The sequence below is a fragment of the Chenopodium quinoa genome, unplaced genomic scaffold (genome assembly GCF_001683475.1).
Source record: "Chenopodium quinoa cultivar QQ74 unplaced genomic scaffold, ASM168347v1, whole genome shotgun sequence".
In the NCBI taxonomy this organism is placed as follows: domain Eukaryota; kingdom Viridiplantae; phylum Streptophyta; class Magnoliopsida; order Caryophyllales; family Amaranthaceae; genus Chenopodium; species Chenopodium quinoa.
In genome coordinates this window covers 30,078-55,155 of record NW_018742817.1, presented here as the reverse complement: position 1 = coordinate 55,155, position 25,078 = coordinate 30,078, and the positions used below count along the sequence as shown (strand labels likewise).

General features: G+C 32.7%; 1 protein-coding gene across 1 annotated transcript; it reads right to left on the bottom strand.

Moving 5' to 3' along the window:
• Positions 1-18,208: 18,208 nt before the first annotated feature.
• On the bottom strand, positions 18,209-25,078 carry LOC110725975. The gene is made up of 3 exons (XM_021905451.1): positions 24,658-25,078; positions 19,833-19,901; positions 18,209-19,198 (listed from the first exon to the last, which is right to left on the bottom strand). The coding sequence occupies exons 1-3, from the start codon at positions 25,076-25,078 to the stop codon at positions 18,678-18,680; spliced, it is 1,011 nt and encodes a 336-aa protein (XP_021761143.1). The 3' UTR covers positions 18,209-18,677.

The following is a 25,078-nucleotide window of genomic DNA, read 5'->3' as shown; positions in this document are numbered from 1 at the left end:
ATTCTACCCTGGAATATTATTTACTGGTGAACCTATGCCCTAGATCCTGTTATTCATTGTTTTCTCCCTATTCTTAATCTTCGTAGTTTAGTTTATTATTCAAATATAAATATTGGTTACTTCATAATCTAGATTTTATTAGTTAATTAGGAATAGAATGACTTGTTTCCCTGTGGAGTTCGACCCTACTTCCCCATCTACTTTAGTTAGAGGACTTAGGAATTATTTTTTATTAGGGGATACGACTTTACCTTGTCAAAATTTGGCGCCGTTGCCGGGGAAACGGTTTTATTTTTATTTCTGATTATTTTTGTAGTCTAGGTTATTTCTCTTTGTCGCAAAGAACGTTAGTTCTCTGAGGCAAATATCACATTTGCTTCTAGTTTTTGTTTATGCCCAGGTGTTCCAGATCAGGGTATATCCCATTCGATCCTGAGATCGAACGTTCCTTCCATAGTCAGAAAAATCTCTACAAGCAAATCCTGGCAGATTCTGGTGATAATAACAATAATCACCAAGACCTTCCAATTGGTTCTAGCGATTCAGAGGTATCATCAGATCCAGAATCAGAGATGACGGCTCCAAAGAAGCTTAGTGATTACTCACAACCAAAGCTTACAAATTTTCCACATCTCACCCCCACTCCGGCTCTTGATGGGGTTCAATTCGAAATTAAACCTCAATTTATAACGATGATAGAGAGGAAGCAATTCAGTGGAGCTAAGGGTGAAGACCCGAATCTTCACATTGCCGACTATTGTCAATATTATAATACCATCAGGCAAGCTGGGGTCACTCAAGACCAAATCAGGGAGATTCTATTTCCCTTCTCTTTAACTGGAAAAGCTAAATTGTGGTTTAATGGCTTAAATAGAACTGCACTTGGTATAACTGACTGGAAACCCTTGTTTTGAATTTTTATAACAAGTATTACCCTGCAGAGAGAACAACCGTACTACGGAGTGCGATTCAGAACTTTGCCCAAGAAGCCGATGAATCTTTATATGAGGCTTGGGAGAGGTTCAAGGATCTACAAAGGGACTGCCCCCACCATAATTTAGCACAATGGCAGTTAATCCAAGCCTTTTACAATGGCCTTGGAAATTCTTCTCGAATAATTTTAGATTCTGCAACTAGTGGGAGATTTATGAATCTTGATGTTGAAGATGCTGGTCAGGTTATTGAAGACATGGCGATACACAATTCCCAATATGGGAATCCTAGATGATTTGCTAACAAGGGGAAACATAGTGTTGACTCTGTATCCTTTTTACAAGCTCAACTGGTCTCTATATGCCAAAAATTAGATAATCTGAGCACTGCTAATGTAGATAATGTTTCTGCGATTAATAATAATTCTAATGAGGCTTTCTGTGAAAATTGTGGTATTATAGGTCATTGGGAGCAAGATTGCAGGAGTTCCGTGGAGCAAGTTAATGCCTTTCAAGCCTATAGGCAGAATAACCCATACTCTAACACCTACAATCCTGGGTATCGGAATCATCCGTACCTTTCCTACTGGAGTACTAATGTTCAAAATCCACCGCCACAAGAACCACAGGTGCCACAGCAACATCAGCAGAAATATTATCATCCCAATGCTGGCCAGAAGAACCAACCACAACAACCCTCCTCATCTTCTGATCCTTCTCTAGTGGAAATTAGAGCAATGTTGGTTAATATGCAAAAGCACATGAAGAGTAGGGATGCGACAATTGATGAAATTCTAGCACATAATAAAATTGTAGATAATCAAATTGCGCAACTCTCCGCTACTCTACAAGCCCGCCAACAGGGAGCTCTGCCGGCACAGCCGACCACACCTACGGATCAAGCACTTGCAATTACTCTAAGGAGTGGTTCAAATTATGAAGGGCCCCCTATGCCCTGATGAACCTGTTTTATTAAATAATGCTAATCTTGATTTCGTTAAACCGAACAATGTAGTTAATAGCCCTACAGGGCTAAAGGATAATACTAACATATCTAATTCTACATTGTAGGGTCCGACTCTAGAGAAGGTGGCTACTCTAGACAAGAGCAGCAATGCTCAAAAGCCAATGATCAAACTTCCATTCCCCAATCGTCAATTGAAGACAAACTTGGATAAGCAGTTTGGTAAGTTCCTGGAGATGGTAAAAGATTTGAAGGTAACAGTTCCCTTCACTGAATTAATCACACAAATTCCTTCGTATGCAAAATTTATGAAAGAAATATTGACGAGGAAAAGGTCTATTAGTGAGGTAGAGACAGTAGCTTTCACTGCAGAGTGTAGTGTCGTACTTCAAAATAAGTCTCCACCTAAATTAAAAGATCCGGGTAGTTTTTCTATTCCTTGTCATATAGGCAATCTAATGATTGATAATGCATTGTGTGATTTGGGAGCTAGCGTTAGTGTCATGCCATTATCTGTGTGTTCCAAATTGAATATGGGTAAATTAAAAGCTACTAATATCACTCTACAAATGGCCGACCGTTATTTTAAATACCCCTTAGGTGTTTTAGAGGATGTCCCCGTTAGAGTAGGTAAATTTTATATACCTGTTGATTTTGTTGTTCTTGATATGGCTGAGGATGTGCAAACCCCAATTATTTTGGGTAGACCATTCCTTAACCCTGCAAGAGCAATCATGGATGTGAGAAGTGGTAAGTTAACACTATCAGTAGGGGATGATAAAATTGTTTTTAATCTGAATAATGCCCCTAAAAGCTCCATGACTGAGGAGAAATGTTTTAGTGTTAATGTGGTTGAGAATTATTCTAACAAGCCCCAAGCTCTTGAAAAAGATCCCTTGGAGGCGGTATCTTGTGTTGCATCCCTTTCAGATGAGATAGACAAATGGCAGAAGGAAGTTGATGCAATAGAAAGAGCACTTTACACTGTTGCTCTTGGTTTTGAGGATGAAAAGGTGGAACTGATCAAGCAAGTTGTGCGATTTGAGCCTACGCTAAGTGTTCTGCCAGATCGAGTTGCAAGTGTTGAATGCAATGACAATTTGAAGCAATCCTCGATCAAAGAAGGATCTTTGTTGCGCAGCATTGAAGAACCCCTTACCCAAGTCAAGGAGGATCCACCCGATAAGGTGAATTGGCATCCCACAGGGTATGTCAAGAAGCCGCGTCGTAGCCTAAACACCGCTAGACCGGGTGAGAAACCACCCGATCAGGCGTTAGGCCAAGGGTCCTAGTTATTATACTGTGGTAAGAGGGTCGTGCGGGACCTAGATAAACCAGCGCTTTGCGGGAGGCAACCCGTATTTTTAATGCTTTTTAGACTAGTTTTTCTTTCCTTTTTCTTATGAGAGGAGAGATGAGGGAATTTAATGAGTTTTATGAGTGCTCATACAGGTTTGAAGGAAAAGAGTTAGCCAAAAATTGAAGAACAGAAGAAAACAAGTGAAAATCGTCAATTAGCCTCGGGCCCGACCGGGCAAAGCTCGCCCGACCGGGCGCGAGAGCTAGGTTCTTAATTTGAGTATATATTCTCGCCCGACCGGGAGAGGGGGGCCCGACCGGGCGCGAAATTCGTTGTATACGGACAATTTTGTCCGCCCGATCAGGTAAAGCTCGCCCGACCGGGCGCGAGAAGAGAAAATTACATCATCAGATTGCCCGATCGGGCGAAGGGCGCCCGAACCCGACCGGGCGGGAGAGTATACGAAATCGGGTATATTAGATCGCCCGACCGGGCGCGAGAGCTCAACAAAAATTAAAAATCAGATCGCCCGACCGGGCAAGCCACCGCCCGACCGGGCGCGAGATACCCGACGCCTCTTTTCTTCTTCTTCCTTCGGTTTTCTCATTTCATTCTTTCCTCCATTACTTTCTCTCCCTAAAACTCAAATTCTCTCTACCTTCTCTCTAAGATTTCTTCTTTATTTCTCACCCAAATTCAAAACTTTTTACATATTTGTAATCCCCTCTACTTCCTCTACATTTCCATATAAAAATTTTCAGATTTTATTCAAATTAATTTTCAAACCCATTTTCTACCATGGCTTCAAAGAGGGCTAGGTCCATTTTCGGTAGGAGCTCCAGTTCGAGGGAGGAATACGACCCGAATTTGCAACTTCCATACTGGTCGACGATCCGTATTGCTAGCCGAGAGCAAAAGGAGCGGGTAGAACACTTAATCGGTCGTGAGGTAATTCCTTCTCGGTGGTTACACTGCCCTACTCTAGAATCATTTGGTTTGTATGATTTTGTAAAACGATTTTTAAATGACATTGGCATGAGAAAATTTGTTGATATGCACTATCCTAAATTCCGAAAAATTACTTGTGAATTCTTGTCTTCTTTACATGTTGTTAGTAGTAGAAGTGGGCCAAATTTATATTTTAGGTTGAACAATAGAAATATTAGTTTAACTTTTGTAGAATTTTGTAAATTATTTGAATTAAATTCGAAACTATCTCACCAATGGCATGCGGACTATAAATGGGTGACATATATCATGCTTTGACTGGTTTGCCTACTCCTGACCCCCAACATGCTAGTACCAAACCTATTCACCACCCTGTCCCAAAAATCTGGCAAAGATTTGCGGGTTTGTGTTTTTTAGGTAGGAACGAGCCCCATAACGCCCAATCTAACGAACTAGTTGTCATAGGACATTATGTGTATGTGTACGGGAAATTGAAAATAGGTAGGTTTATTGTTCACCATTCGAGTAGGCATGCCACGGCCAGCACCACATCAAAAAACCCCATCCGTTTAGGAGGCCTTATCACTCGGATAGTAGTGAAAAAGGCCGGTTTTGTAGTGGATGGACCCACCAGCTACCAACTGTGGACCAGTTACCTATATGACTGCTAGGTGTTTTGAGGAGTTGGGGTGGGTACGACCGGATAGCGAGCAGACACCCTTTTGGTGCATTAGGACTAGGAGCGAGCAACCTTTGCCCATCTTTCCCCTACCCACATTCCCGACGACGCTATTCACCCTGACTGGTTTCAGCCTCCACCCCAGGGATACGATAGGGATCCCACTGCCCATGGTATTTACACGGACTATTCTTCCTTCTATGGGTACGGCCAGGACATTCCTTTCGGGGGACCGGCGGGGGGAGTTTTCATGCTGATTATTTTGGTTGTAGCTCTTCTGGTGCAGGTAGTGCAGGTGGCAGTGGAGGTGCGGGTTTCGGCTCGATGGACGAAGATGATAAGGACTAGCTATGCTGGGCTAGTTCCCGAGCCAATGAGGACATTGTCTGATTCTGGCTTGGGGGAGATTTTGGATTTGGTATATTTCTTTTCCTCTTTTCTTTTATTTTTGCTGTGTTTTCTTAGGTTAGATTTCTTGCTTTCTAGGTTAGTTTTATTGCTTTCTTATATATGAAAAAATAAAAAAGAAATTTAAAAATAAAAAAATTCAAAAATACGTTCCAATGAATTGTAATTTATGCTTCCCTATTCCCCTTACTTGAGAAAATTGTTTTGATTCTTGGTATTTAATGATAAGCACTGTGAATTAGTTAATCATGATTTGATGTTTGATTGCCTTGAAATCTTAACATGCGTCAATTTTTTCCAACTACTTGTGAATATAGTGCTTGACTAGTTGATTTGGTTAGGAATGTGTGATAGTTCCATAGTTCCTGGTATGTCAATGAATTTGAGTATTGGTTTGCAACCATTAGTAATATTTATATGATTCATTATTATGCACATTGTGGAGGACGGAGGCATTTGTTCTTTTAGGTAGCCTCTAGATATTGTAGATACATTTGTTCCCTTCTTACTACCCATGTTATTGCCTTGACTTTTTGTTGTTTTATTAGCCATATTACAAGCCTATTTTGCCCCATTGGTTACTAGTCCCAAGCTTGGCTTGGGGGAGCTATTAGTGAGTGAGGTGAGGGAGTTTGTAGTGTGCTTATTATTTGCACAACTTGGATGGGCTTTTGAGAAGTTGTTTTGTTGTTGATCATGTTTATTTTTTGATGAGTTTGAGAGTTATATTTTCTTGAAAAAAAATAAAAGCATGATGTTATGAAGAAAAAAAAAGAGAAGTTCAAGAAAAAAAAATGTGAAAAAAATAAGTGAACTTCAAAAGAAAAGAAAAGTGTTCAATGTTCAAATGTTTTAGTTGGAGGTCGATCAAAAGAAAAATAATAGAGCTTCAATGAAAAATTAGAGTTTGAAAATAAAGTTTGTTTATTCACTCCACTTCTTCATTATTATATCTTATGAGTGATATGTAAGAGTTGGGATTGTTTATTATGATTGGAGTATATTTGGTTGATGTCAGAGTTGGTTATGTAGGAGATGTTGATCATTATTTATTTTGATCATGGGTTTTGATAGGATTTGCTCCCTTAAGCATAGCTTTTCTCTCACTTGTTCCCAAATGATTCCTACCCTTTACCCTAACCTTACATTACAAGTTTTAAAGACCTTCCGACCTTTGTGCATAGAATTGTATGAATGTGAAAGTGTTGTTTATCAATGCAAGTTATGATTTGGCATATTTCGAGTCGACTAGTAGGATTGAGTGTTCATTATGTTATACACACGAGAGTGTGAGTTGGGAGGGCATTATTCACATAAAGGGGTTGGATGGAGAGCGATCGAGTACATCTTTTACTCGCCACAAAAATGAGATTTAAGTGCGTGAGCACTAGTCTTGAATTCTATATGCTCTTGTGGTTTGCTCTGTTTGAAAATTGTTAGGGAAGATTGGTAATTAGATGGATTTGATTGGTTGATTTTGAAGCATGTTTAGTTGATTTATCCTGGATCGTTTGTGCTTGATTTTTACTTTTGGGGTAAAGCATTTTTATTGATTCGTTGATGAGATCTTTGCTTAGAGACAAGAAAAGGTTTCGCTTGGGGGAGTTTGATGTGTCTATTTTATATAGTATTTTACCCCCGTCCCTTGGTCATAATTAGTAGTGTTTTTGGCTCTTTAGAGCCACTTTTATTACTAATTGGTGTTTTCTAGTGTTTTCGTAGATTTGGTTGACTTCTGCAGGGAATTACACTTTTGGAGTATTTTCCCGAGATATTTTGGAGCAATCACGAACATTGGAGAAGCACGACCAGATTCTATAGCCCAGGGCCGGTTAGAGCCATCGAACCGGTAATTAAGGGCTCGGTATAGGTGATACCGGGGCATTTGGACCGAGTATTCAAGACCGAAAGAGGAAACCCAGATTGGCCCGAAGAATTGGGGCCCAATCGTAGTCCAAATAGTGGCCCAAGTAAGCTGCCCGGCCAAAGAGGCTGGCGTCCGGAGGCGCTCCCGGCCGGGCGGAAGAAGCTAAGGTTGGCGCCCGGTGACATGCCCGGCCGGGCGTGAGATTAGTATTGAGGAAGCAAAAAGGCACGCCCATCGAGCGGTGCCTCGCCCGATCGGGCGCGTGTATTTATTAGGAGACGATTAGCGTCGTTTTAGTTTGTTTTAGTTTAGGATTTGTACGGAGTATAAATATTCCTCCGTAATATGTTTTTACTCTCTCTCTTTTTTCTTTCTTTACTCTCTTAATGGTTTTCTTAGATTTCTTTCTCTAAAACCTTTGTTCTTAATCTACTCTTAATTCCAGATTTATTTTGGTAACGATTTCTCTTCTCTTAATCTTAGTTGTTTATTTTATTCCTTTAATCATGTCTTGCTTTATTGCTTTGATTAGTTTAGTTTCTATTATGTGTGATAGTTTTCTTTCTAGGGTTTATGGGGATCCATAAATGATATGAAGGGGTAATTTATTGTTGTTAATTATCAATGCTAGAATAATTTCCTATTGATTGGTTTAATGCTCTGTGACTAGATATGCGCATATCTCTTATGCATGAGTTTAACAATATTGATTCGAGATTCGACAGATGAGAATTAATGTTCAGGTCTAGTTTCAATAGGCAGGTTAATTTATAAATGGTTAAGTCGAGATTCGAAAGATGAGATTTAATACCGGTAAATTAATTGTGGGATTGTAATACGTAGCGAAAGCCCTATATAATCTGATTAATGTATGCATTGATGAATGATTATTATATTCTACCCTGGAATATTATTTACTGGTGAACCTATGCCCCAGATCCTGTTATTCATTGTTTTCTCCCTATTCTTAATCTTCGTAGTTTAGTTTATTATTCAAATATAAATATTGGTTACTTCATAATCCAGATTATATTAGTTAATTAGGAATAGAAAGACTTGTTTCCCTGTGGAGTTCGTCCCTACTTCCCTATCTACTTTAGTTAGAGGACTTAGGAATTATTTTTGATTAGGGGATACGACTTTACCTTGTCAGCTGCTATGAATAGCAAAAAGTTAGCCACTGAATTGGATAATTTTGATCTTAAGCTTGAGTTTGATGAAATTGTAAGTTTTATTACCTTTATCTTTATTTTTTATATGAAATTAACTTAAGATTTATTTTTGATATTAATGTTTATTTTATACAGGTGAATAATGTTATTGCTGATCTTGATTTGACGAAAGTCTTTAGTCAAGATTTACCTAAAAGTGATAAATTAGAGGATACAAATGAAGAAAAAGAATCTAATGAAGAAGAAGAATTTGATGTACCTGAAACTGGTATCCCTGAACAGATACCAGAGAAAAATGAAGATGAAGTTGATGTTTCACTTGGTTCAAAAGCTGCTGTTATTCACCAAGGACCTGTCGTTGATGTTTCACTTGGTGTAGAAGCTGCTACTGTTGACAAAGTAACTGATGTTGCTGTTTCAAATGTTGTTGAAACTGCTGCTGTAAATTCTGAACCTGACACAGCACCAGGAGAAAATGTGGTTAGTTCAGTTGTTGTGGAGGGTGTTCTTGGTTCTTCAACATCACCTCCTAGGACACCAAGGAAAGCTAGGGGACTCAATGAAGTTTATTCTGATGGTTTGAATGATAATAAGGCTAGGATTGTGCAAAAAGGTAGGAGTTTTTCCATGGGAGATCATTCTATGACAAAATTTAAATTAATTACCCCTACTCCTCCTTCTCCTCAACCATCAAAGGAGCAAAATGCAGAAGTTATTGAAGAAGAAGTTCCGATAACTGGTGAAAAAGAAACAAAAAATGACAAAGATGATGACAGCACATCTAAGGTCTAATATTTGTATATTATTTGAATAATTTATTAAAATACTAGTAATTATTGTATTAAATTTGATATTTTATATAAATAAATTTATTTATTTTTTATTTCTGTTATACATATGTTTTCAGGTTTTTACTAAATCTGATGATGTAATTCAGAGTAAAGTTACAGAAGAACATCAATCACCTATTGATGTTGTAAATCAGGTAATTTTTTTTGTTATTTTTTTCACGAGTTAAATTATTCTGGTCAGGAATTAGATTTATTTTTGTCATATATTATATAAGTTTTGTCAGTAATTAGAATATTTTTGTCAGGATTTAAAATATAGTTGTTGGGTTTTAAATTAGATTTACTGTATCAGGAATAATTATATTTTAGTCAGTTATTAGATGAGTATGTGCAGGAAATGATAAAATTTTGTTAAGATGTAAATTATAACTCTAGTTGTTTATCAAGAATAAAGTTGTCTCTGTCAATTATTAGATTACCTCTATCTGTATTAAGAATATTTTAGTCAGGAATAATAATTTTTTGAACATAAATTAACTTACTTTTTTCAAAATAATACATTCTTAATCAGGAAAAAGATTTATTCAATCAGCTATTAGATTACTTTTGTCAGTAATAAGAATATTCCTATTAGGAATTAGAATTTTGAGTTCATTAATTAGTATAGGTTATTATTGTTTTTGATTTTAATACATTTTTTTTTGTAGGAAGCTCAGCCTAGATATACAACTGCAGTTTTAGATTTATTGAGAAACAAATATGTTGAAACGAAATTGGTAGCTAATGAATCTGTTCCAATTGAAGTTCTAAAATCTCCTAGTGCTCCTAATCCTACCCTTATTGTAATAGATAAAACTCCTACTCCTATTGCTGCTGATTTGTCTCAAGATGAGTTTATAGAAATAAGACCTCAGCCTCCTAAAACTCACATTCAGTTAATTGATGTGGACAAAATTCCTACTGATAAAAATATCCCTTCTGAAATTACATTTATTGCTGCTGATGCATATGCTGAAAAAAAGGGTGAGAGATCGCAATATCTAAGAGATAAACAGCAGTTGGAATTGCAGGCTAATTTGGAAGCATCTAGTTTGGATTCAGATTGGGTAGATCCCCCTATTGATAAGATTCCGATTCAAAATCGAGAAATGATTGTCTCTAGGAGTTTGCAGGAAAATAAGCCTCTGTATTTGAAAATTTTAAGTGAGCATGAAAGATATATGTGTGACTTCCTCTTTTTTAGAAAATATGATGAGTTGTATGAGTTAGATCCTAGAGGAGAAGATGAAGGAGTTAATGGTGATGTTATCTGTCAGTTTAACACTGAAGATCTTTCCCAAAGCGATATTATTTTGGTGAAAGAGGAGTTTTGTTCGTTGCGCCCCTCTGTCTGGATTAATAGTGCTATTCATGATACTTGGGCTTCTGTGTCGAATCTTGAAGAGAGCCAAATAGTTGACAGAGAAATATTTCAGTACAAGAGATTTGTTTTTTTACTGGAGTTGATGTAAGTTTTTTTTTTCTTTACTTATAATCTTTGGAATTTTTGTGTATATAACATAATATATGTTTCAATTTTTTTTGTTTTTTAGGACTATACAGAGATATTTAATAAAGAGAGAAAATTACAAAAAAGATGTCAAGAAGATAAAAGAACGAGAAATAATTTTGAATTCTTTGGAAAATAATCCAGAAGAATATGCAAAGTTTAAGGAGAAGTTGAAAAAATTTGAGCTCAATATGGAATTGAAAAAAACATGACGCTAATGATGTTTATGCTTCCATTGAAAAATGGGTTGATCGTTTTCCAAAGTTAAACATAGCAGAAGCAGAGTTGGTAAGTTATTAAACTTATTTCTTGTCTTTTCTCAGGTAATATATTTTTAAATTCAAGTACTAGCTTTTATTATCAAGTATTCATCTAATTTTTTCATGTATAAAGATATTTAATGTAGTAATTAGACAATCTTACAGTTTAGAGTGTTAGATTAACATTACAGTATTTAATCATGAATTTGATTATTATAAACAGGAATAAGATTATTAGTCAGGAATTACTATGCTTAGTCAGATATTAGATGATTCATCTCATGTATTGTTGTATTTTGTCAGGCTTAACAATTTAAGTCAGAAATATGATTGTTTTATTCAGGAATTAAGGTATATTGATCAGGAATTAAATTTTAGTCATGAATTTAACAATCTAAGTCAGATATTAATATTTTATAGTCTAAGAGTTCAAGTTTTGGATTTAACATTGTCAAGTTTAAGATAATATATTATTATAATATTTAGTCATAAATTATATTATTATTATCAGTAATTAGATATTTTTATTCAGGAGTTATCAAAGATTTCAATATTTTGTCAGGAATTATATTATTATAATCAGTAATTAAATATTATTAGTCAGGAATTATCAAGTATTAGATTATTTATGTCATTTATCATTCAGTCAGACATTGTAATATAAAACTCAGATAAAACTATACTCTGATGGTTTATAAAATTAACAGATAAAAATATAAAAGTTTAAGTCAGGTATTGGTTTATAACTTATAATAATTTAACTTTTTTTTGTTTTATTGTTGCAGTTAATCTTTCTCATTTGGTACAAAAATCACTATTCTATGATGGTTTTCAATTTTATTCCTAATATAACTCCACGTATAGATTGGATAAATGAAAGGACTGACATTGATCGAACTGACTTGGATTTTATTGATAAGTATTTGGTAAGTTTTTTGTCTAGTAACTATTTCATTTTCTTTCTTAAAAATTACACTTTTAGATGCTGTTCATGTTTTTTTGCGAAAGAAAGAACATCCTTTAGCGGAAATAGTTCCTGACTTGACATGGGATACTCCAGTTTTTACTTGAAAGACTAGCAACGAAAATTATGATTGTGGGCTTTTTGCATTAATTAATCAGGAGTTAAAGTGTTTTAATCACATAATAAATAAATAATGTCAATTATATATTTATTTTCTTCAACAATTATAGAACAATTTGATTATTTTCATCAGTTTTTAGATTATATTTATCAGGAATTACATGATATTCATTAGGAATTAGCAAAGTTTTAGTCATTACTTAGACAACTTAAATTAAATAATTTCATTTTATAATCAGATATTATATAATCATGCCAGAAATTGATACATTTTTGTTAGATATTAAAGAGTCAAAGTCAGATATTATATAACTCACGTCAGTTATTAATCTATTTTTCTCAGGTATTACAATTTATATGTCAGGAATTATAGTGTTTTAATCAGATATTAAATAAAGAATGTCAATTACAAACTTATTTTAAAATACAGAAATTAGCACGTTTTGGTCAGATATTAGATAACTTATATCAGGTATTAGTGTATATTTATCAAGCATAAAATTTTTTACTAGTGTTTGATTTTACTTAGATTAGCTCTCAGTACTTTGTGATTTGGATAAAGATATTTAAAATAAAGATATTTAACATAAAGATATTTACCTAGACTTTTGGATAAAGACGATAAAAATGTAAGAATAAGAATTATTCGTAGAAAATTATTCTAAAAGTAAAGTATTTTTCTAATCTCTTATATTTGTCTATAAAACCAAGAATTGCTCATACATTTTGCATGTTTATGTTCCTGTATATTCTCTCTCCTAAAACAAACTCTTTTTCTTTATTCCTCAAATATGGAAAACAATTCTCAGTCTTCTACTTCATCAAACGATCCAGAAGAAAATGTTTTTGACAACTTTGAAAAGAGATTAAATGATCTACTTGAGAGAAGAGATAGAGTGAAGGATGGGTTGATGAAGCTATATGAAAAAGTTGAAAAGAACGAAATTGAAGAACCGAGGAAGAGAAAGAGGGCGGAAGAAAAATTCCAGGAAGAACAAAACAAAAAAAAGAAAGAAGACGATCAACAAAAGAAGGAACAGGAAGAAGAAAAAGAAGATCAAAAGAAAAAACAAGTTTAAAATCTCAAGAATATGAATAAGATTCTAGGGTTTTTTTTTTATGTATTACATTTTTTGAAATAGTATATGAAATAAAGTATATTTCAGTAATGTACTTTGATTTTATTTTGGTTTCTCATGTATTATCTTTTTTTTCAGTAAAATACTTGTTGGTAAAAAATTAGTATATTTAAATTTTCATATAATAGGTTATATTTTTGTCAAGAATTATAATAATTATAGTCAAGAATTAAAGAGTCAAAGTCAGATATTATACAAGTCACGTAAGTTATTAATATATTTTTCTCAGGTATAACAATATACTAGTCAGGAATTAAAGTGTTTTAGTCAGATATTAGATTAATAATGTCAATTATAATAATCAAACTATAATACTTGTTAGTAAAATTTTTATATATTTAGTAAAATAATAGCTTTAAATTTTCATATAATGGTTTAAATTTATCAGAAATTAGAAATATAATCAGTTATTATATTACAATATTTTATGTTAGGACTGAGTATTATTACGTTGGCAAATAAAAAGCCAGGAAATGATGATTTGATTGATTTAGAATTAAATTACTTGGGAAAACGCGCAATAAAAGATGATTTAAATAAAGTATTTCAAACATCATACTCTCAAAAAAAAATCTATACACCCTTTCATATTTCTCTTCTGTTTGTTAAAAAAACCATCCATTTCCAGTTTTTCATCAAAGGATATTTAGCAATTTTGTTCAATTTTTATTCGAATTCAACTATATTGTAAGGTACATATTACAAAATCATATTCTTTTTCATTTTTATTGTTTTATAATGAATTAAATTTAAAATATTATTGGTATTGTATGATTTAGAATTGTACGTTGATCATTAGTTTTTTTTGTGTGGATGTATATAATGTGTATAATTTATGTATTTTGTTACTCAAGGAATTTAATGCTTATCATTGGTTCATGATCATTGTTATTATTTTTAAAAACAGTGTATTTTTAAGTTTGAATTATTTAAATTCGTGGTTGTATTAACACTATTATTATTGGTTGTTTTGTTAGTGTAAATGGATCCAATAGACGACCGTCATTACATGGCTTCTCTAGAGGATGCCCCACATGCATTATCTGTTCCTGAAATCTTATGCATGTATATCTTTCCTAAGTGCACCCCTCGAGCCCAAGCGACGTGTAATTGTGTTTGTAGGCATTGGAATGACTTGTGGTATTTAAATACCTGGATTCCTCATGTAGTTAGAGCCAGACAGGCCAGTGAAAGGTGGTGGATTGCAACTAATGGGTATGGCTTTCATAATTCAATGGTTCAGGATTGGGCTGAATTTCTGGATGGGTTGCGATGGCTATTTAGGGATGAGGAAGATATGTGGAGTAAGAAAAGGAAGAGGGAAGAAGCTATTCAACCTGGTGGGCCGCAGAAGAAGATTATGCTAGATTAAATGCCCTGTAACTATGTTTTTCTTTAATTAAAAGGCAATGTTTTGTATATAATGGTATTGTTTTGATCTTGTCATAGTTTAAAGTGACAGTGTTCATTTGCTTTTGTAAGGCATTGTCACAAGTATGACAAATTATTATGAATGAAATGAAGAAATATATACTAATTTGGACTTATTTTTTTGTTTTTGTTTTTGTTAATTTTATTTTATGTGCATAATGTTGGTGAATGAAAAAACTCTCCTGAATAATTGCACTATGTAACCTCAATAAGGAATATAATTCTTTCGTTTAGAAATTAGATTAATATCATCAGGAACATTTATATTTTATATTTTAGTCTGAAATTATACTAATTTATGCAGGAATTAATTTGGTTTTTGATCAGGAATAATATTATTTCTTTCAGGTTTATTATTCTGTATGTCAGATATTATATTATTTAGGGAAGGAATTAAATCATATTTCTCAGAAATTATTTTTGTTGTATTTGTGTAAGGAATTATAAAATTTAATTCAATTCTTTATATATTATAGTAAGATATTAGATAATTTTTGTCAGATGTTACTATATTTTAATCACTATTTAAATATATTAAGAGTTTAATCAGTATTTTGGAATTAATATTTTTAACTCAGAAATAAGCTTAACTTAGACAAGAATTATATATTATTTGTCAGATATAATTTGTTTCATCTTTGGTATTGGTTGATTTATGTCAGGCATAATAATATTTTACTCAAGAATAATAATATTTTAGTTAGGAATTAAAGAGTAATAGTCGGATATTACATAATTAAAGTCAGTTATTATTCTATTTTTGTCAGGCATAATAATATATTAATCAGTTTTTAGATTATTTTGATCAGAAATTACATGATATTCATAAGGAATTACATGATATTCAAATAATTTCATTTTATAGTCAGATATTAGATAAATAATGGCAGTAATTAATAAATTTTTGTCAGTTAGTAAAGAGTTGAAGTCAGATACTCACGTCAGTTATTGATCTATTTTTGTCTGACATAACAATTTATTAGTCAGAAATTAAAGTGTTTTAATCACATATTAAATAAATAATGTCAATTATAAATCTATTTTCTTCATCACTTTTTATATTATTTTCATCAGATATTACATGATATTCATTAGGAATTATCAAAGTTATAGTCATTACTTAGACAACATAAATCAAATAATTTCATTTTACAGTCAGATATTATATAAATCATGGCAGTAATTGATATATTTTTGTCCGGTATTAAATAGTCAAAGTCAGATATTATATAACTCACGTTAGTTTTTAATCTATTTTTGTCAGGCATAAAAATTTATTAATCAGGAATTAAAGTATTTAAATCAGATATTAAATAAATTATGTCAATTATAATTGTATTTTGTTCAGGAATAACAAAAAGGTCTAATGGTTCGAATTTTGTAATTTATCCAAGTTATTGTTGTATTATCTAATAATTAGAGTCGGGAATTAGAATGGTTTAATCAGATATTAGATAATATATCTCAGTTATTGTAGTATTTTCTTCAGGAAAAACATTTTAAAATACAGAAATTAGCACGTTTTTGTCAGACATTAGCTAACTTAGCTAACTTATATCAGGTATTAGTGTATATTTATCAAGCATAAATTTTTTTTAAAAATATTTTAGTCAGATAATAGATTAAAAATTTCATATAATAGGAATTAAGCTGATTTAATTTTTTTTGTTGTAAACGAGGACGTCAGTTATTGAAATGACGTTTTTGCTTCTTTGTTCCCTAGTTTCGCGTGCTCCCACCCTTTTCTCTTCTTGTTTACCATTAACTCCAGTGAAGACAAAAAAAAAGATATTCTCCTCTAACTTTTCATCTTCTATTCTTTGTTTGAGTGAAGCCAATTCTGGAAAAACTTTGCACGATCGGATCATAATTGCATTTTAAGGTAAAATTCTGATCATTTTATGCTTTTTTTATTGCTTTTAATTGTTGTATTTTGGTGATGAATTGTTGATCGATTTAGGGTTTATTATGAAACGTTTTTTGTTTTTAAAAAATCCCCTTTCATCTGCTAATTATTGTCAGTGTTAGGTTTAATCATACAATTATTTTTACATTATGTCTATTTTGCGTTTTTTATTAGTATTGATCAATTTGTTGTTTGTTACTTAAGTAATTTAGTGCATGAATTATGTGTAACAGTTCTTGAAAAACAAAGTATTTGTTGCATGAATTATGTGTAATTGTTGTTGTGTTAACACAATAATTATTGTGTGTTTTGTTAGGTTATATGGATCCAGTAGATGACCCTCATCATATGGTGGTTCTAGAGGATGCCCCACATGCGTTATCAATTCCAGAAATTTTATGCATGTACATTTTCCCTAAGTTGCCCCCTAAAGCCCAAGGCATGTGCAACTGTGTGTGTAAGCACTGGAATGAACTGTGGTTTTTTTAAGGCCTGGATCCCTCATCATGTTAGAGCCCAACATGAAAGTGAAAGGTGGTGGATGACCAAAGATATAATTAGGAATAATGGCTATGGCTTTCATAATGGGATGGTTCAAGATTGGGCTGAATTTTTGGATGGGTTGCGTTGGTTATTTAAGGATGAAGAAGCTATGTACAACAAAAAAAGGAAGAGGGAGGAAGCAACTCAACCAGTTATGCAGAAGAAGAAAATTAAGCTTGAATAGTCTTGTTGTTGTTAGGTGAATTGCCCTGCATGTTCTTTTTTAGGTAACCAGAGGGCATTATTTTGGCTTTAAACTGACTATAAGTACTAGTTGTTGTTGTTAGCCTTTTAGAGGCAGTCAGTTAAAGTAAAACTTGATGATTTAGGTAGAAATTAATGTATAGTTTCTTTTTCTCCCTTGTCATGGTTTAGTGTGACAGTGTACTTTTTCCGATTGTAAGGCAATGTCACAACTACGACAAAGATATGGATGCACTTATTTGATTATAATTAATGTAATGATGATTTTGAAATACTAAGTTTATGCCTTTTGTGTTAGTTTATATTCCTTGTCTTCATTGTAAAGATGATGAAGTTTTTTGATATTGTTCTGTTTCTGTTATGGAGATGTAGGAAGAAGGCATTCACTTTGTATTAAAAATCAGGAATAATATTATTGCTTTCAGGATTATTATTTTTTTAGTCAGGTATTATATTATTTAGGGCAGGAAATAAATAATATTTCTCAGAAAATTATTTTTGTTGTATTTTTCTAAGGAGTTATAAAATTTAATTCAGCTATTCGTATATTACAGTCAGATATAAAATAATTCTAGTCAAATATTATTATATTTTAGTCAGGATTTAAATATTTTCAGAGTTTAATTAATTTTTTTGAATTAATATTTTTAACTCAAAAATACATTTAACTTAGACATGAATTAGATATTTGTTAGTCAGATTTAATTTGTTTTATCTTAGGCATTGGTTGATTTAAGTTAGGCATAATATTTTTTTCAGGTAATACATTATGTAGGGTAGGAGTTAGTTTATAATTATCAGGAATTAAAAAAAAAATTCAGGATTATAATTATTTTTATAATTAAATAGTTTTTTTTAATGAGAATAAGATAGTTTTATTCAGGTATTATATTACTTTTGTCAGGAATTAAAACTTAAATATCAGAATTAAGCTATATTAAAAATTACTTAGATTGTGTTAAGTTATCTGATACAAAACATATCCCAGTATAAAATACAAATATTATGAAGCTGAAACTGCTTACCTCTGGTATGGCGTTGCTCATTGCAAGATCTTGATCAGTGAAGATTGATTTTGGTTCAATTCCACACATTGACTTTTTGAAGATTGAAAGCAGCCAAACAAATGTATCAGTCTTTTCATCAATTATGAATACACATCCAAACATTGTTGTTTTCTAGTGATTGTTTATACCAACAAATGGAGCACATATCAACCCATATTTGTTTGTTCTGTATGTTGTATCGAAGTTTAAAACATCACCACAAGCTTTGAAATCTTCAAGCATTTGATGAGAGTCACGCCAAAAATAGCTCACAACATTATTTTCTTCTCCAAATTTCAATCTATAAAAGAATGAGGGATCTTGATCGGCTCTTTCTTAAAGGGTGTCTAATACATTTTGCATGTCTCCACCTTCAACCATACTCATTTTCACCCTTGATACATAATTAAAGTGATCTCTCTTAGTATGACCTACACATTCTTCTCCTCCAGCTTCATCTTATATAATTATAAGCATCCATTGGTTTAATACCACTCTCAATCATGCTCTCAATTAGCTCAACCATTGGAGCTGATATTTGCCTTTCTGATCTTAGATGATGTCTTCGAACTGTTATTACCAGTTCATGATTATGTTCCAACTCATGTGTAAGAACATCAAATCTACCTTCTATATTTTTCTTAAAACGAATATGAGTTTTGCATCCAGTACTTGTTTCATTTACCTCCCTTTCTTTTCTCTTTCTTTCATCATTTTTACCCAATATGGGTATTTCTACTGAATGTTGTTCACCTACTATCTTTATTTTACCCTTTGTATGTCCTTCTTTAGAGCATCTAAAATAAAACTCATATAGTTTATCATTGGTATCTCTTCTTTTTGTTGATTTTCTAACACTGAAACCAATTGATCTTGAATGAGCTTTGTATAAAAAAAATCCATCATTGTAGTCCAACACAGTATAACCAACTAAACATCTACTTATGTTTTCATCCTTGTCATATTTGTCATAATCTGCAACAAAAGTAAATTCAAATCATATCATACCGTATTTTTGTCAGGAATTACAATATTATACACAGTAATTAAATATTTTTTAAAATTTATAATACTCAGGAATTAGCATTTCTTAGTCAGAAATTAAATTATTCGGATCAGGAATTACGATATATTAGTCAGGAAATAAATTATTACAGTCAAGTATAATATTAGTCAGGAAAAAAATAATAATAGTCAGGAATTATATAGGAAATGAAGAAGATATAGATAGTATTAGTCAGGAAATAGATAATAATAATCAGGTTTAATATAATAATAGTCAGTTGGATTTTTTAATTTAGTCATAAATACATTGAAATTGTAAGGAATTAGATAATAATAGTCAGGAAATAGATAATTATAAACAGGTTCAATATAATAATAGTCAGTTAGATTATACTTTATAGCATACAGGAATTAGATTTTTTAATCCAGTAATAAACACATTGAAATTGTCAGGAATCAGATTATTTTCACAAATTACCAAATTAGTCAGGAAATAGTTTCTATTAGTCAGAAATTATATTGTTTTTGTCAGAAATTAATCTATATTAAATTAATTGTCTGCATTTACATCATTAAATTACAGAGCATTTAATTATCAATATACCTATTATAGCAGCATCTTCATCTCTTTCTTCAGCATCTTCATTGATGTTGTCTTCTATAATTACATTATCTGCTGCATACATCATTAGTATTAGTATATTTGAATTTTACTTTAAAATTATCAGAAAAATAGATTCAAATTTAAATTAATTTTCTACGACATCTTATATATACAATTCGAATTAAAATAACTTTGATTGCAAGTTATTAGTCGAACTTAAATGCGATCGGAATATAATTAGCATTGATTTTAAATTATAAGTCGAAATTAACTACGATTTGAAATTGAATTAAATTATGCTTCATTCAAAATTAATAACGATCTGTAATTTAATAAGCATTGATTGCATATTATAGGTCTAAATTAACTCGAATTTACATACGATCTGAAATTAAATCGAAATTTAATACGATCTGAAATTCAATTTGCCTTGCATGTAAATTATAAATCGAAATTCATAATACAAATTCAATATTACATTTAACAAATATTATTTGAAATTAATAATAATCTTAAATTATGAATTGTATTGTACCTTTTTCAGCAGTAATTGTGCTAGAAATTGATTCTATGGGTGAATCAGATTCTACTTCAGTCATCATTGTATTGTTTGATTTCTCCATTTTTTTGATTTGAATTGTTTGAAATTTGAAGATTTGAATGCTCTGAAATTTGAGGAAATTCGTCGAAATGAAGGAGTTCGAAATTTTGAGTAAATGACGGCGCTCAAAATTTTAGAAAAAATGATTAAAACAAAAAAATTCAGACATTTTATTAAATGGCGCGCGGGCTTTGATCGGGTTTATCAAGCCCGCGCCTTTTTCATTTACAGCCCGGTCTCACGTGAGTCCAGTCACACACAAAACGCTTTGTAAAATTATCAGTATGAATTTTTCCTATAAATTAAATTAAATTATATCATGAAATACTTTCTTAAATTGATGAACTAATTAATAATTTCCATTTTTTAGGAAAGTGATATAGCTAACAAAACACAGAGGAGCAAAGTAAATTGTTGAATAGGTGTCAATATTTTCAAGAAGAATGCTACCTTGCCCAAATATTATATTAGCCACACATTAGACAATATCATAATTAAAAACTCACACATTCGCTTCTTTATTTGAAAAAAATAACACTAGTAGTATAAATACAATGTATTGCATTACATTTCTTTTTTTTTTTAAAGTATTGCATTACATTTCTTTTTTTTTTTAAAAAAAAAAAGTGTTGCACTACATATGTATTAGTTTTTTAAGTGTAATTACAAGTGCGATAAAGTTAATCAATGTCCTTTATATTTAGTGAGTCAGTAAAAAAAAAACAAAAAAAACAAAAAAAACACTAAGTTAGTGTAGGCTTTTTGTAGGAAGTGCGCCTTACCTTTACCACTTGTTAATGTGTTTGACAATCGTATGAAGATGTGAAATTGATATAGAATAAAAAGGGACAGGAAAAAGTCGTCAATAAGTTTGTAAGGAACATGTAAACTGTTCAAGTATTTTAATGAAAAAGACAAAGTCAACCACAATTTTTAATTTATAAAGCTAATTTGTACCTTATTCACAATCCATGAAATGGTTAACTCCATAATGGTCTTAAACCACACAATTGCATATTCGGGGATGTAGATACAAAATTGAGTTAGGAAGTCAATTATGCCCATATTGACCTCTACTTGATTTTATAGTGACATGTATTGTTTGCTATTGAAAAGATATATATACTCCCTCCGTTTCGTAACAATCACAGTATTTTTCTTTTGTCTGTTTCATAATAATTGCAGCGATTCCTTATTATTTGGTAAGGATCCATTATTATTTTATTAAATATCTCTTTTAATAACTCCACTTTCCAAATATTTTATTATTTTTCTCTACTCACTACTCCCTCCGTCCCTTTTTTTACATTCATATTTCTAAAATTACACGGGAATTAAGGAACTTGGAAAAAAACAAAGAACAATAAAACAAAGTACAATGGGAATTACAAGACATTAATTGATGTCTTTGAATAAAATAAAGATTGAATAATACTAATGATGCATATGTCATCAATCCTTTGAAAAGAAAACGGAGCAATAACATTTTTTGGTGAAAAATAAAAGGACCAATCATATTCATCCAAAGTGATGCACATGGATTCTGAACTTTTTAAAGGCATTAATAAGAATGAGAATAAGAAAATAAGATTGAGAAAATAGAGAAAGCATTAATTACATAACAGAAAAAGAGGGATTATTGGGGATATTTGGTAAAAATTTACTCACTAAAAAAGGAAAGTAAGAATGTAATTTTGAAATACCCAAAAAGGAAAGCAGGAATGTAAATAAGGGACAGATGGAGTACTTAATTTTTATATTATTTCTCTATCATACTTTTTTTTTGAATAAATTTCTCTATCATACTTAATTTAGTTTAAATTATACTCCAAACACTTTGAAAGCGTCCAAATGACTATGAAATCACCTAAAAAATTAAGAAAACACAAACGGAGCGTAATAGAGTACAAAAAAAAACAAATTATGCATTTGCAACCAAAAAAGCAACAAATTACCCTAAATGCAACTATAAAACTAGCATAAACGTGCCTATAAATCCTATATAAAAGTGATTCATCAACGGTTTACAAGTTCTTTGAAAACTTATTGGCGGCTCCCTATTTTCTTTGTCCCTAATCGTATGTCAATTCTCACTTCCTATGAATGTCAAGCATATTCACAACATGATTACACGCCGCGCTTCGAACGACGCCTAAATTAGCAAGGATCAGATCCTTAACAAGGAAGTCGTTTATAAGTACGAGCTAAAATGCGTCGAGGCTTGATAATGGTAACATGGATGGCGGAAATTTAAGGTAAATTTACATGATCACAAGTGATTAGGGTATCCCAAATCATTGTGAGCCGTTTTAGAATGAAATCCAAGTAAAGCACCATTAGGAAGCTAGTCTACTGAAATAAATGTTGAGAATATTGTTGCCTTAAAGGAAATAATAAGGAAGTTGTTCAATGAAAGGTTCGTTGTTGAACGTTGATGATTGTAGGTTGTCAAGTCGAAAATCTGAAATCATGAAAATGAATGGGAGCCATCACTTGGACAATAAATCCTAAATCACATATAATCCACAACACACTCAAGTTTTATCATGTTATTATGAAAGTGTTCGATAATGAAGATGCTAACATTTGCGAAGTAATCATAGCTAAAACTATGCAATAAGTGAACTGTAACATTCACAATTGCATGAAAGAAATCAAGGGTTGCCCACATGGCACCCTTGTTGTCCAAGACAAAGAGTTGCCATGTGGTGCATGCTTAGAGGGGAGAATTTTTCTTGGGGAACAAGGGGACATGTGGTACTCAGTTCCTCACCTAGCCCCTCCCATGTGTGTGCTAAGTGTCGTTTGATTATTTGTCTTGCTATTTAATTTAATTTAGAATCAAATTAATTTCTTACTTTTCTCACTCTATCATTTCTCCCACATGTAAAGATAATTGAAGTTTTTGGGAGTCTTTGCCTATAAATACCAACTTTAGGAGTTGGGATTATTCACTTGAGTTGAAGTCAATAAGGCAACTCCCAATAGGTGAGGAAACCTTTAAGTTCGTAATACTCTAGTATTATTTTGGACAAGCCCCAACTAAGCTTCGGGGTAGGGACCATTCGAGTCGGGTCTCGAGGATGTGAGTCGTTGGAGGCTTGCGCATTTGAAGGGCTCTACACTTTCAATTTTGAGCTCCAAGAAAGAGTGAAGCACGCGTCAGAGGTATGATCATCTTTTCTTCTTTTTCTCTCTTGGTTAATTAATTATGTTATTGTTGTTAATTAATATACATATTAGTTACCTTAATCTGTGTGCAGATTTTTGGAGGGTTTTATTTCGCGTGATTTCAGACATCACGAAACCCAACAAGGTGGGCTCTCGATCCTTGACAGACTTGTTCATCTCAGCATGAGAAGGCTTCTTGGCCGACTGATCCCTGTTGGAGCCAGTCGTTCACTTGTTAATCAGATCCTTTGTATCCCCCTTAAAACTTTTCATGAATTTCAAGAGTTCGTCTTGGGTGACGGGGGCAGTTCCGTTTGCCGTCTAGGCTGCCCAAATGGCTCTTCGAATGACTTACTTAGACCTACTTGATTATCGCCTCGTTCCCTTTTATCTTTGGGATCGACGCGTCTAGTCCTGAGTGACCCATCAGCGGCCACATATGTTTTGACTTTAAAGTTATCATCGGTATCAAGGTCCAACTAGACTAGTAATTCAACCGTAGGCTGCTTATTATTAATAGCCTGTACAAGTTCTCGAGAAAATATCTTAGAGGTACTCTCCCCACAGACAACGCCAAATGTTTTAGGTGTTCAGTGTCCCTTTGGAGAGTTATGTCACTAAGTCTAAAATCCGACGCGTGTACCTGCAAAACAAACAACGGAGACTCAGGTTGGTAGGAGCTCCTCCTCTGACGATCAAGTTAGAACCGGCCGAAGAGTAAAAAATTGCGGAAAAGTAAAAGTAAATCTTCTCGGATTCCGAGATTAGGTGATTTCTCTAATGTAAGAGAATTGATTAAATGTAATAAATGAACGTGCCCCCAAAATGAGGGGAATCTCCATGTTTATAAGGTCCTCGAGATTTTTGCCCTTGTATAGGTCAGGAAACCTAGGGCTGTTGGGTTGCGCCCACTAGGGTGCGGCCTTGTGCCTTGAACTCGAGGATTATTTGAATGCCATGTCATTTCCTCCGAAATGTTCTTGGTTATATAGAGCCTTTGCAATCTCGGGGTGGTTGGAAAATAAATTAAAACATTTAAAGGCACTAAGCTACCTTTAGAAGTTTTCTTGTATTGGTCGCTGCCACACACCCTACATGTAGATAGTTGAACATCATCCTTCCAAAATAGCATACATCCTTTCGAGCATGCATGAATCTTTTTATGAGGCAACTCCAACCCCTTCACAATCTTCTTCACCTCATAGAATGTGTCAGCCATATGGTTGTTGTTAGAAATCGCCTCGTTAACCAAAGAAGAAAACCCATCAACACATCTGTGGGCCAAATTGTACTCGCACTTAAGACTAGTAATTCTGGCAGCCATCTCTAACACATACAATGAAATTCCTTCGTATAATGGTTGTTTGGAAGCCTTTAACACATATAGGAAATGCTCAGCTTGTTCAATTGGCTCCTCCTCTTCCTCTTCTAAATGCCCTTGATCTTCATTATGACCTAAAGCATTGAAAACCAT

Coding starts and splice junctions, on each gene's coding strand:
- LOC110725975 (XM_021905451.1), bottom strand. CDS start 25,078: ATGGTTTTCAATGCTTTAGGTCATAATGAAGATCAAGGGCATTTAGAA. Junction 19,902..24,657: donor ATACAAGAAAACTTCTAAAG/GTAGCTTAGTGC, acceptor TGTATGCAGCAG/ATAATGTAATTATAGAAGAC. Junction 19,199..19,832: donor TGAAGATGCTGCTATAATAG/GTATATTGATAA, acceptor CTTTTGTTGCAG/ATTATGACAAATATGACAAG.